This window comes from Neltuma alba, unplaced genomic scaffold (genome assembly GCF_004799145.2).
Source record: "Neltuma alba isolate B1F8T4 unplaced genomic scaffold, ASM479914v2 tig00011952_pilon, whole genome shotgun sequence".
Lineage (NCBI taxonomy): Eukaryota > Viridiplantae > Streptophyta > Magnoliopsida > Fabales > Fabaceae > Neltuma > Neltuma alba.
The window spans coordinates 233,176-245,233 of record NW_021636531.1 but is presented as its reverse complement, the minus strand read 5'-3'; the positions used below and the strand labels follow the sequence as shown (position 1 = coordinate 245,233).

Genomic DNA, 12,058 nt, shown 5'->3' with positions numbered 1-12,058 from the left:
TCAAATTGAAACCTAAGAATAAAGTTCATTACACGGGGGAAAAAAAAACCAACTAGAACAAGGTCGGAATCAAGAACTTTCTTTTTTAGGACCTAGCTATAAAAGAAGATCTGAAAAAGGAATTTAAAACCATGGTCGGAGCCCCACAAAGGCAGCATAATTGCACGTGCATGAATGACAAAGGCAGGAAAAAGAGGAAAAGAAATGACCAATCTAATGCCTTAGTCAAGTGGAATCTCAAGGGCCTGCATTCAACATTGCCCTGACAACATGAACATAATGCCAAGCTCTCATCACCATGTTCAATTCCGGTGGCTTTTATCTCTAGAAGAGGCAATATAGCATAAACTATTATGCTTTCAGTTATCAACAGGTAGAATAAAATATGTCCCGCAAAAAACAAGGTTATGAAAGAAAGCTTCCCTAGAAATATCAAGTAGAGACCCAAAATGAAGTACAGCAAAATAATCTCAACTCTACATATGCAAGTTTAATCATGTTGCCCAAGGACACCTAGTTGCAGAAGTGGATAGTATAGCACAATGGCTCACAATTACCCAGAATTGGGCATAAGTGAAATAGGTAACGCTGCTGCACTGGGATAGAGAGAATCAAGGATCATTAGTAACCTCGTACCCCCCCCCCCCAAAAAAAAAAAAAAACCCATTGATTTATACAGCCCACGCCACCCCACCCAAAAAAAGGGGGTGGAGGGGGGGGATAGGTCATAATAGATTCAACAAATCGCTGGTATTAGACAAAGCAGTATGCTTCAGATGAAAAAAATATATTTAAAAAAAAAAAAAGAAAGAAAGAAAGTAGAGAGCAGTATGCAACCTCACCGCCGGATCAATTGCCCAGCTAAGGACAGTTGAAAATAATGGGATGTATCCAAGTACAATTTTGGACAGCAAACAGACTATGAGATGGGAAAACAGTTCAATATTAACAACTCAGCGAGAAGACCAATCAACCAAATTCTTTCAAATGTAAAATGATATCTGGCAGCACCGGAAGCTCTGATTTTGAGTCTGAAGTAACTTATTAAATTGGTCATGCTTACCCACTTACATTATATGCTTTTCCCATTATAGTAAGCTGGTGACTCATACCATACATAACTTCTTCGGAACACACTTTCAGCCGAAATTCTTGAAAACAATAATAAGATCTATAATGCTCCATATTGGCTCATCCTAAGTTCTTCAGCAATTTTAAGCATACGGGAATAGCATAATAAAAAAATTAATGACTAGTTCATTGTTTTGCCACCACTACATTGCAGATCATCTCTTTTCTCAAATAATAACAAGAAAAACTAAAACCTTATTTGAGTTTCAGGAAAGAATCAAGGCATTTGCGGACTCTGGCTAGACAGATGATTACAAATCATGAATGATGCATGCAATGGAAAAGTCAACAGCACAGCTCTAAGGCCATATCTTATGCAAAAGGAATCATCTTCTGATGCAGAAAGAATATGACCAGTAATACTAAGTTGGAGGCCCAAAATAAACTACTGATAAAGTTGAAAATAAGAAAATTGCGCCCTATACAAGATCCTCTATCTACCAAACTAGTGCGCAATCAAGTCGTCAACTGATTTGTCATAGAGTAACTCCATCATTTACGAGAACATTACCTCATTTATAGTGTATACACTGAAGGTGAAGCGGACGAAATGTCAATAAAGGTATGAAGAAAGACAACGAAACAACTAACCGATCTCAATATATAGGCTTCTGTTGTATACACAAAATCCCTTTGTTTTAACCAGACTACAGGATTCATGAATGCATATATTGTAACTTCGCTCCAAAATAATTACCTAACACAACAATCATTTTACAGAAGCGAAAAAGTAAAGCTAATAATTGAAAAAGAAAAAGGTAGGCAAAGATTCAAGCCTGCGTGCCAGTCAATGCTTTCATCTGGATTATGCTACTATTTTCTGAATGAGAAGGGTTAGGCAAGCTGTCATAAGAGCCAAATCTTCTGATGCCTACAAATTTCGCAATGCTGGCATAAGTGATCATGACAATGAACACCACGAGCATCACGTGGATCAAAAAAATAAGATCCAGAACAGCAACAGCTCTTAACTTGGATTCGTCGAGTTCACACTTGGTCGATCCCTCAACCCCATCAACCACATCAAGTAAACGATGACACCCTTCAGGGATAAAAGCATCAACGTAAAGAGACAACCCGGTCTGAAAAACCCAGAGACCCCGCAAGAAGATAGCAGCTCCCAAGCCCACATCCGCGGCGAAGAGCTTGGGCTGAAAAGCGAGAACTAGACACGTTAGCGCAGCGAACGCAGAAATCCTGGCAGAAACGGAGTCGCATTTGGCCTCGAGATCAGAAACCTGGACGGCGGCAGTGGCGGCAGCAACGGAGTATTGTAAGAAGAAAAGAACAGAAGAGAGAGCGAAAATGAAATCGTCGGAGAAGGGAAGGAAAGACAATTCGGAAAGGAGAAGACAGAAAGCGAGGATGATAAAGAGGAAAATAACGGCGGCGAATTGGAGAGAGACGAAGCGGTGAACCGGGGTGTGGCCTTTGACGAGAGGGTCAGTCTCAGAGGAAACGATGAGTTGATGAATGAACGCAACGAGAAGGGCGACGATGATGAGGTAGAGAGGAATATGCCGAAGACGGTGGTGGTGGGGAGAGGGGGAGGAAGATGGAGGGAAGGGGTGGAGGGGTTTGGCAGAGTAGGAATGAGGAGATTTGAGGTGAGAGAAGGTGGCGGAGATAAGATGGTAGAGACCGAGCGACACCAAACCCAAAGACGAAAGCAAATTATACAAAATGGCCGCCATGGCATTGACGACGAGGTGTATGAACAAGCACCTTCCTCCTATGGATTAGCGCGTCAATGAATTCAGCCGATTCAGAGTGGGGAAGCGTAACCTGATGTAGAAGTGGGTAGTACTGGATGAGGGCGAGGATGAATGTGATTCATACTTGATCAGAGCAGAGCAGTGATGAAGGGAACGGGATTCTTCAGGACAATAGAAGAGAAGAATAGGCTCTTACAATTGAGATCTCGAGCAGCGGAAGCTGACTCCTGAGTGCTCAGCCTCACCGATGATTACCTTTTCCCGTTTGGTCATTCTGGCTCCCTCGAGGGGGGAATCTGAAAAAACGCGGTTTTTTGGGCCCAAAATGGCACGATGGCATAAGGAAACATTAAAATTTGGCCCACAAGTTTTACCTAATTTTGAACTTAGTCCCTGCATCTCAAACTTTTTGAAGCTGCTTCCCGCGGTTTTTGCTGTTATATCCGTCCATCCCAATTGTCGCCAAAAACCAACTCGTGTTCCTGAATGCGATATGACTTGAGTGTTTGTAATGGTTGGAGAAGAGAATGACTGAGTTGTTGCTTCCGTGTAGTCGAAGCTTTTGTTCCAGAGGCCTTTGGAATCGGGGCTTAGGCTTAAGCTTTTATTTAAAAAAAGGAGGGATTAGATGAAATTCCATTTTCCACCTCGGTGTTGACATGCATTCCTGGTCAATAACCTGCCACATCAACAATTGCATGACACCATTAAGCCGACTCAGCGATTAGAACCTTTGGACATGAATGTTTCTAAAGTACCGTAAGCCGTAAGGGTTAATTTTGTATTTAGAAAGAGTGGACACCTATTTGAAAATTGGAGTAAATTATAAGAAGTAAAAGATTAATTTACTTTAAAATATACGAGCACCGTTTCCTATAAACAAGTAAATAAAACACTATAGTCGATATCCTTCCCGAACAAAAATGCTGATCACCTCAGTTTACTTATCATATATTACTCTACGAATTACACTGAATTCTCCAAAGCTGGAGACATGATTGAAATCTCCGACGTATCAACCTGAGACAGAAGTGGCAGAGACTGCTTTCTCTTTCTGGATGCATAAAGTGAATCCCGAATGCTTTGATGAGAGACATCTTGAGCCATGGAAGGCGATGATGTTTCTAAATGGAGTAAATACTGAAACAGATTAGGTCTGAAAGTTCTTGCCTCCTCATTCATATTCAAAACTCGGCCGCTGCATGAGGCTGGCAAATCAAAAGCATAATTTAAACGAACTGAAAGGTGCCTGTGAGACCAATCTCCAAGAGCCGGAAGTCTCAAATTGATCTCTTGTCCTGTTCTGCCTGGTCAGGCATGCAAGGCAACCTTGGTTTGCATTGGCCAGAGTCGTGGCTTTCTACTCAATAGTTCAATCAAAATCTACATTTTTGTTGGGAGAATTGATTGGAGAAGTTCATATAAAAAGAATCTAGTACTTTATAAGGGCAGGTAATGAGGCATAAAGTTCAGCCAAGCATTGAAAGATCCAGTTAAGGAGCTGTTCTTTTGGAAGCTCCAAGAGAAGTTCAGCCTGCATGGGGAAAATCAAGTGAGAAAACACAGTAGTCAAGATTGTTTACAATCCTTGGCGAAAAATAGAAGGAAAAAAATGCTTAATTACATAAATACATCTCCTCTGAGCATTAGGATGGAGCCTCAGAAATCCATGGCCAGCGAAAGATAGGAAGGATCCCCATTTAATGCATTAATACTGACCATACCACTAGACAGAAACCAGCAATCATCCTTTCACTATACCATGACAGAGAACTCTGGATGTTGACCCAATAGAGATACGGTAACTTCTAAATTGGAAAATTTTTCATGCTATGCTATTTATTCATCACATCCTTCTCTTCATGGCGGTTTATTTAAAAGTCTATTCTTTCAAATATTGAAATTGTCAATCTTTCCACGAAATGGAGTCAGAAATTTCAAACAGGATATGCCATGAAGAGAAATATTTGTCTGTCTTAATTTTCAGAAATAGAATCCTTGAAAAAATGGTTTCATTAATCAAAACGATGGAGTTATTTCATTGACAGCCTATCACACATCAGACACTGGTCATCCTTCTATTTATATAAATAATATATAAATAAAAAATCAGTCATTTAATCAAAAAATTGGTCATAAAGAGAAATGTTTCTCTTTTACTGGATAGTTGCTTGTGTGGGGATGCATTGAAGATAAGAATTCTAATGGTGAAAGCTGACCAGGTTTTTTTTTTTTTTTGGGGGGGGGGGTTGGACTAATAAATATTACCTTAATTTTATCTCCCTCAAGAATCAAGGAATTCCTATGCAAATCTGAAGTCATCGACTCTGTCATCAGCTTGAAAACCTTTTTGCTTATGTTTGTTTTCATAAAGACCGTCTTTCCAGCGGAATAAATTCTGGTTACTCCTACATCAGCTGCCATTCTTTTCACATAAAGCTTCTTCAACAAAATCTCCATGGAGTAAGGCTCTTTGCCATAATGGCGGCGCAGGTTTTCTGTAAATTGCACCAGACACCAGATGTCTTTCTCAGCAGCTCTCTTAGCAGCATCTAATATTTCCATAGGGTTCTCCAGATAATTTATGTAGTCGGAAGGGAGATGAGGATTGATATTTATATCAACCTAGAATGATTAAAGGGTACAAAAATATGTCAAGATTGAGGGCTCCGTAATACAAGGCAGAGATTTTATCTAAACACATACAGAAATATATACCATATAAGAAAATAAATATGAAGAAAAGCCCAAGTTGACTCTCCAAAATATTAGAACGAAACTTTCTGACTAGGCTGTGAAGTGTAATGATCAGAAATCTTCGCTAATTTGGATATGACTATGCTGCGTAATTTTGCATTTGGTGGATTATGTGGTTGGCCCTAGTGCAGCAGGATATTAATTTTTCTTTGGCTAAAAAGGAAATAATAGTTAGTCCAAAATTTTCTAAAAACTTCTTTTTAAAGACCTGCATTCAGAGAAACATGCATTAAGCTTCAACGATGCTCATGCCAATTAATTTCCATGGAACTTCCTCCTTTTTTTTTTTTTACATTTGTTTTCAATAAGCATACCTGTACCGACTCATAAGGAACTGAAACCACACGATGATCATCAACCTGTAAGTTAAATAAAAAAAGAGCATGAGTCCCAAAATACAAGCAGAAGATCAAGAATTATGGACCATAATGTTCAGAAAACAAGTTTCAATCAACAAACAGTGCTTGCAAATCTGAGAAAAGGCATCAAGGTCGAAGTATATAGCCAAAGTAATCTAACGGCAGAAGTATATTTTAATTTTCACAAATCATAAATGGGTGGGGGAAACAGAGGATGAGTTAAATTTGACCTTGGACAAACTCTCAAAGAGCATCTCAAAGAAAAGATCAATGCCAACATTTCCAACATCTCCTGTTTGCTGTTCACCAAATATAGTACCAAAACCTCTTATACCCATATCTCGCTCAGCTAGTTGGAAGCCTTGACCAAGCTCACGACATTCTTCAAGAGCTGCAAGTCTCTCCTATGAAAAAATCGCTATAAGAAAATTAATTTTAGGCAAGATTTATGCAAGTGCATTTCTATTAAGAAAAGCAAAATTCTAGGAATGCCACCAAGTTAGTATGGAGCACTAAGTGAATTGAATTTATTCATACTGTGAAAACGCAAGCATCTCTGAGATGATGAAAGGTAAAGATTAGACAGAAGCATACCAATGCTTGATCAGAGAGAAGGGATTTTTCAGGATAAAATAAATGCGCATAAGCCTCCTTGTCTGCCCGCCCAACTCTACCACGCAACTATAAAAATTTAAAAAATTAAAAGACCAGTATTAGTAAGTTAAGTTCAAAATTGATCCATCTATAATTCTGCACCTCCACCACCATATGGCCTTCCAAAGAATGTCCACATTCAAGTTCTTGACCAATGATAACTCATACACTAAATAATTAATATTGAAAGCATGGAAACAAGTTTTAAAGCCATTATGAGATGAAACGAAACCACTCCAGTAGAAACGGAAATATGAACTAAAAAATTGCACGAGTATGTTAATGATTTTTGCACAGAAATATTAGCTAAAGGCTCATTTATCAATTATGTGCCTTTAAGAACAAATATTAACATGAACTTCCCTTTTAAGTAAACATCAGAGAAAATATAACACGCAGAGATCTCTAATTAGAAATGACTTTGAAGGATGAAGTTAGGAAGAACAAAAACCTGGTACAGCTGTGCAAGGCCAAATTGTTGAACATCCTGAATGATGATGGTGTTTGCATTTTGAATGTCAAGCCCGCTTTCTACTATGTTGGTGCAGATCAGGATTTTTATGTCACCTTGTGCAAATTTTTCCATGGTATCCTCTAGTTGCTTTGAGTATTGCTATGACATAAACCACGAGTTTAATTTGTAAACAAAGTAAATGCATAGTGAGCATGAGAATCGAAGATACAGAAGTCAATATTTAATAATAAGGCCTGGAAGCAGCAGAGAAAACACTTATCGGCACTTTTTGACTTTTTTTTTTTGTTTTTTAAATAATGTATTGATGATAAAATCAACATTTAAAAAGCCTGATAGCACCCTGTCAAGCACTTATCAGCATGCACCCAATAATGGGGTAAATGCATTTGGCCAAATAAATGTTCTTCAGACCTAAGTAAGAGATGCCACATTGTCTCTCTTTCGAAGATATGAGACAGAATGGCCTGAAAAATTCTAAATATTTCTTAATACGCTCTGAAACCTCTCATAAAGATAACTGCCACTTATCAGTAAAAGCATTTCTTGGAAGGACATTATTTTACATTATGTTTAACTTCAGAATATTTCCTGTTCGTTAGTCCTGCAAGCTCACATGAGATATGGCACTGGACCTGCAAAATAAGTAGCTACCTTCCCATGGGCAATGGCTATTTCCACATTTGGGAATGACTCTTCGAGAAATTCCATCACTTCTTCAAGTCCTGTAACATAAGAATAGTAGAGGTACTTGAATCAAATGACTGAAAGTCTGAAATATAGACGAGTTAGCAAATATATCCAAGACAGCACCAAAATGTTGGACAGTCTACTTTTAGGTCTGTGAGTGAGCGTCAAGAATAAATAAATTCAGTGTAAAACTTCTACTTTCAGCAGGATCATAGCATTCTTACTCCCATGAAATTAAATTTACTCAAATGAATATGACAGATTTATTAGAGGTATCCCTTCACCTAAGTATGCAAAATATTAGTCAAGATGATGGGGTACTTTAGACGTATCGCTTGGTATTATTACCAGCATGTCATTGTGAGTTCTCACAAAATGAATTTACAAGTTTTCTGGCCTGACAGTATTATAAAGCAACAAGCAATGTTAATTAATCCCAGAATCAACACAGAACTCTCACAAGAAGTAAACAAACAAAGTCTCCCACAATTGGCCTTGGAACTCTCCCAAAACTTCCTGCCGGTAATTGGATTAATGAGTATTACTCCCAAAAATTTGCATGACCTTTTAATGACTAGACAATTGCTATTACCCAAGCTCTTTGATTAGAATAAAGTGACAACAAAATTCGTTCAATACACTTTAACGGATATGCACCACTACTTGACTGATGATACTATTCGATTATTTCCATTGCTATAGACATTACACCCACCAAAATTGTCAACAGTGTCCTACTAAAATTGAAACTCTTGAATATAATTATCAATAACAAGGCATGATGTCCCGTCACCTTTAATGCGAGGAAGAACATAAAAAACTTGACCACCACGGCCCAGCTCATACTTAATAGCTGAGATCACCTGTCCTTGCTGAACGAAGAAAGGTGAGTTTTGATGGGAACTCTTTCTGGAGGTGGAGTTGAAATTAAACTGAAATATGAATAAAGAGTGTTATGATTGAGCTCAGAGAATGGTTCAGTATACTCAGTCTTTCATTACTTCTAAGCTTAATGCAAATCTCCAAACGGGCAAAACATAAAGTACGCAATTTGGCATCAAAAAGTCCAGAAAGAACCAGGAGTTGGGAGGGACCTACTGAGAGAAGATTTAGGATTTTTGCATGGACAAAACCCTGTCTAATATTAAATAACTTTGAGTTGAACTTTCAATAATTTGGGGAATTTTATGAGCCAGAAGCTCATATCCACTATAGTACTGACTCCTGACTCGATTTAATTCTCCTTATTCAATAACTTTGAGTTGGAGTGTCAATAACTTGGGGAACAAAGGATCTCAGCATACAGCAGAAATGTGAAGCTTAATTCATATCTTCTCCAATAACTACTGATATTAAAGCTTCCTTCTTGTGCATAACACCGACTTAAAATAAACCTTAAAGAAACATTGACGTAAGTCTATGCCACTAAATTGTAACTCATATAACCTGCAAGATTAGTTAGACATAATTCCAACAAAGTCTCTCTCTCTCTCTCTCTCTCTCTCTCTCTCTCTCTCTCTCACAGACACACACACACACCCATTTACAAAAGAACCTGCAGCATACCATTGTAATAAGAGGGGGGGGGGAATATAAAATGGAAAATGAAATTTATCATAATCTGTCAACCAAATTATTCAACAATAGCATTTTGTTTCGAGAATAAAATTTCTTATTTAATACCAGGAGAAGAACCTTAGACAATCTATTTTTCCATCATACTCTGAGGAAGGCCGGTTACCTAGCATCACGGAAACCTGTCAATGCTAAATAAAGAGTTCGTGGTATTGGAGTTGCAGAAAGAGTAAGAACATCTACAGAAGTTTTGAAAGAAGCAATCTTCTCCTTTTGTTTGACACCAAACCTCTGTGATGAAAGAAATGTCAGTTAGGAAAAATAATGCAGCCGTTGTTAGTTGACTTATGAGAAATTAAGGAAAATAATTATTGCCGATAATTGGTAAACCTGTTCCTCATCAACCACAAGCAGGCCAAGATTGTTATACACAACCCGATTTCCTAGAAGAGAGTGAGTCCCAACAATAATGTCCAGGCGACCGTTTTTAATCATTTCCAGGTACCCCTCTTTCTCTGCTCTCGTCTGAAAGTTGTGATAAGTCAAATAATCTGAAACTGATATAAAAGGTAAAAGCCACATAAATATAGACTCAGAAGACACTGTACGTCTCAAATGGCAACTGAAGACAGAGAAGTACATGCCATACTACCGTAGAAGAATTATTTGTTTGCTCAACAACTGGAAAGATTGTCGAACATTTGAACAGATAAAAGATGGAAAATGATTGTAAAAAGCTTTGTTCAAATAAAATTGCCAAACCACCAGAAAGAAAACCACACAGAGAAATGAGAGAACGACTTAAAACAAGATATCAAAATAATATGCGTCTTCATAGCGCTATACAACTCTAATCTTCATAAACTTCAGTAAGACAAACAAGGAGCAAAAACTTATACCTGAAACCTGCTCAGAAGTCCAATTCTAATATCAGGATATGAAGAAAAGCGCTCTGAAATAACATCAAAATGCTGTTTGGCAAGAACTATTGTTGGTGCCAGAACCATGGCTTGCTTCCCTGACGAGACTACACAGAATATAGCACGTAGTGCAACTTCAGTTTTGCCAAAACCCACATCTCCACAAATTAATCGGTCCATTGGAGTTTCACGTTCTGTCAAATCCCTCTCAACATCAATGAAAGCCTGCAAGGAAACGTATTTGGAAACACAAGAGACCTAGTCAAGCAACATGAAACCATACAAATAACAAATCTTCTAAAATCTATAGCTCTGCAAAATACAGGAAACACAGCTAAAAATAAACACAAAGAGGTCTAACACAGTTAAAAATATTGAAATATCAATATTTTCAAGCAAGCAAAGACACATGATTTTGCAACAAGTATAAAAGAGAAAGAACTGACAACTTAATTATGACATCACCTGTTTTTGATCAGGCGTGGGTTCATAAGGAAATTGAGCTGCAAATTTAGCCGTGGCAGGACTTTTTGGATAGGGGGGCCTTCTTTGTTTTAGCCTATGTAGATACAGTTCCATCAAGTCAACAACCATCTTCTGTATGGCAACCTTTCCTTTAATCTTTCTTCTCTCCCAGGCGCTAGTATCATTCAACTTGCTCAATGTCCGAGGTCTTTTGTTTTCATTTGGACTGCAAATGGACCGCAATTAACGCGATCATTTAATAAAGTACTGCTATAATTCGCTGTCTATTTTGAATCAGTATTTCGCTCGAGTTCTGATCATGGTAAGAACATTATCTTCTAGAATAATAAGAAAAGTGCTGAAGTTAAGGGGGTGAGGAGAACTTACAGACTGTATCTATAGAGCATACGAGCCGCCTGCTTAACAGGAAGCTTTGCCATACCATCTGCATACTCTATAAAAACATACTCAACTGATTCTGTAGAATTCTTTGGAACAGAGAACTTAATCCCAACAAATCGCCCAATGCCCACCTTCTTATGCACAACGTAGTCCCCAGAACGAAGCGTATAAGGATCTACCTGGTAGCTAAATCCACCTTCCTTGTTCTCCCTGTCTCCCTTCAATTTCTGCAACCCTCTCTGTTGCTGCTCCTTCACCAATCGTATGTACTTGTCAGCCTCCTCCGAATCCATCACCGTCCTGGAAGCCTCTCGCTTAGCGAAATCACGGTGAATCCTCTCGTTGAGAACCGAAATGGGGTCATTCTCGAGCTCAAATCTCTCTGTCCTGTTCGACAATTTGGAGTGCGAAGGAACCGGAAGGTTTTGGGTGTAGACGGCGTTGGGGGCCAAAACTACTCGTCCTTTGTTGTATTTAAACTGCAAAGGGTACGTGACGATGAAAAGACTCCAAATTCTGGGGAAAGAGCTGAGTTTGGGAATGAAGGGAGTGGAAATGTCAGACATTGGGAGAGGAGAAGCCATGGTTAAAGGAAAAGAAGAAACGCTGCGTAATAAGAGTTGAAGACAAGATTTTCAGAAGGAACAGAGGGCCATTAGCATTCTGGAGAGCTTCGGTTGCTCTCCAGTGAAGCTGGCAGGCAGAGAAAGAGGATAAAGAGAGCACGCGGAGGTTTTGGTGGGGTTTTACCGGAGAAGAAATACCCTGAGGGCGCGAGGCATTTTGTTCGCGCGGTTGAGATAAGATATTTGTATTTGTTTGGTTCGAAGGGTGTTGCGTGGCGAAATGATATGTTCGTTTCTCACTTGGGCTTTGTCTGCCGGCAATGACCGTTACATTCTTTGTTGTCTTAACACG

General features: G+C 38.7%; 2 protein-coding genes across 2 annotated transcripts; both read right to left on the bottom strand.

The window, feature by feature from the left end:
• Window positions 1–1,704: 1,704 nt before the first annotated feature.
• LOC114719807 (uncharacterized) lies at window positions 1,705–3,534 on the bottom strand. Its single transcript, XM_028905344.1, has 2 exons — window positions 3,221–3,534; window positions 1,705–3,142 (listed from the first exon to the last, which is right to left on the bottom strand). Exon 2 carries the CDS (start codon window positions 2,823–2,825, stop codon window positions 1,902–1,904), a length of 924 nt encoding a protein of 307 aa, XP_028761177.1. The 5' UTR covers window positions 2,826–3,142; window positions 3,221–3,534; the 3' UTR covers window positions 1,705–1,901.
• Window positions 3,535–3,645: 111 nt separating this feature from the next.
• LOC114719806 (ATP-dependent DNA helicase At3g02060, chloroplastic) lies at window positions 3,646–11,882 on the bottom strand. The gene is given in 14 exon segments (XM_028905343.1): window positions 3,646–4,380; window positions 5,115–5,471; window positions 5,918–5,962; window positions 6,193–6,366; window positions 6,557–6,643; window positions 7,068–7,229; window positions 7,743–7,813; window positions 8,572–8,643; window positions 8,646–8,710; window positions 9,520–9,644; window positions 9,744–9,878; window positions 10,253–10,498; window positions 10,739–10,964; window positions 11,126–11,882. Coding segments are annotated over 14 exon segments (2,466 nt in total). The 5' UTR covers window positions 11,725–11,882; the 3' UTR covers window positions 3,646–4,278.
• Window positions 11,883–12,058: the final 176 nt, after the last annotated feature.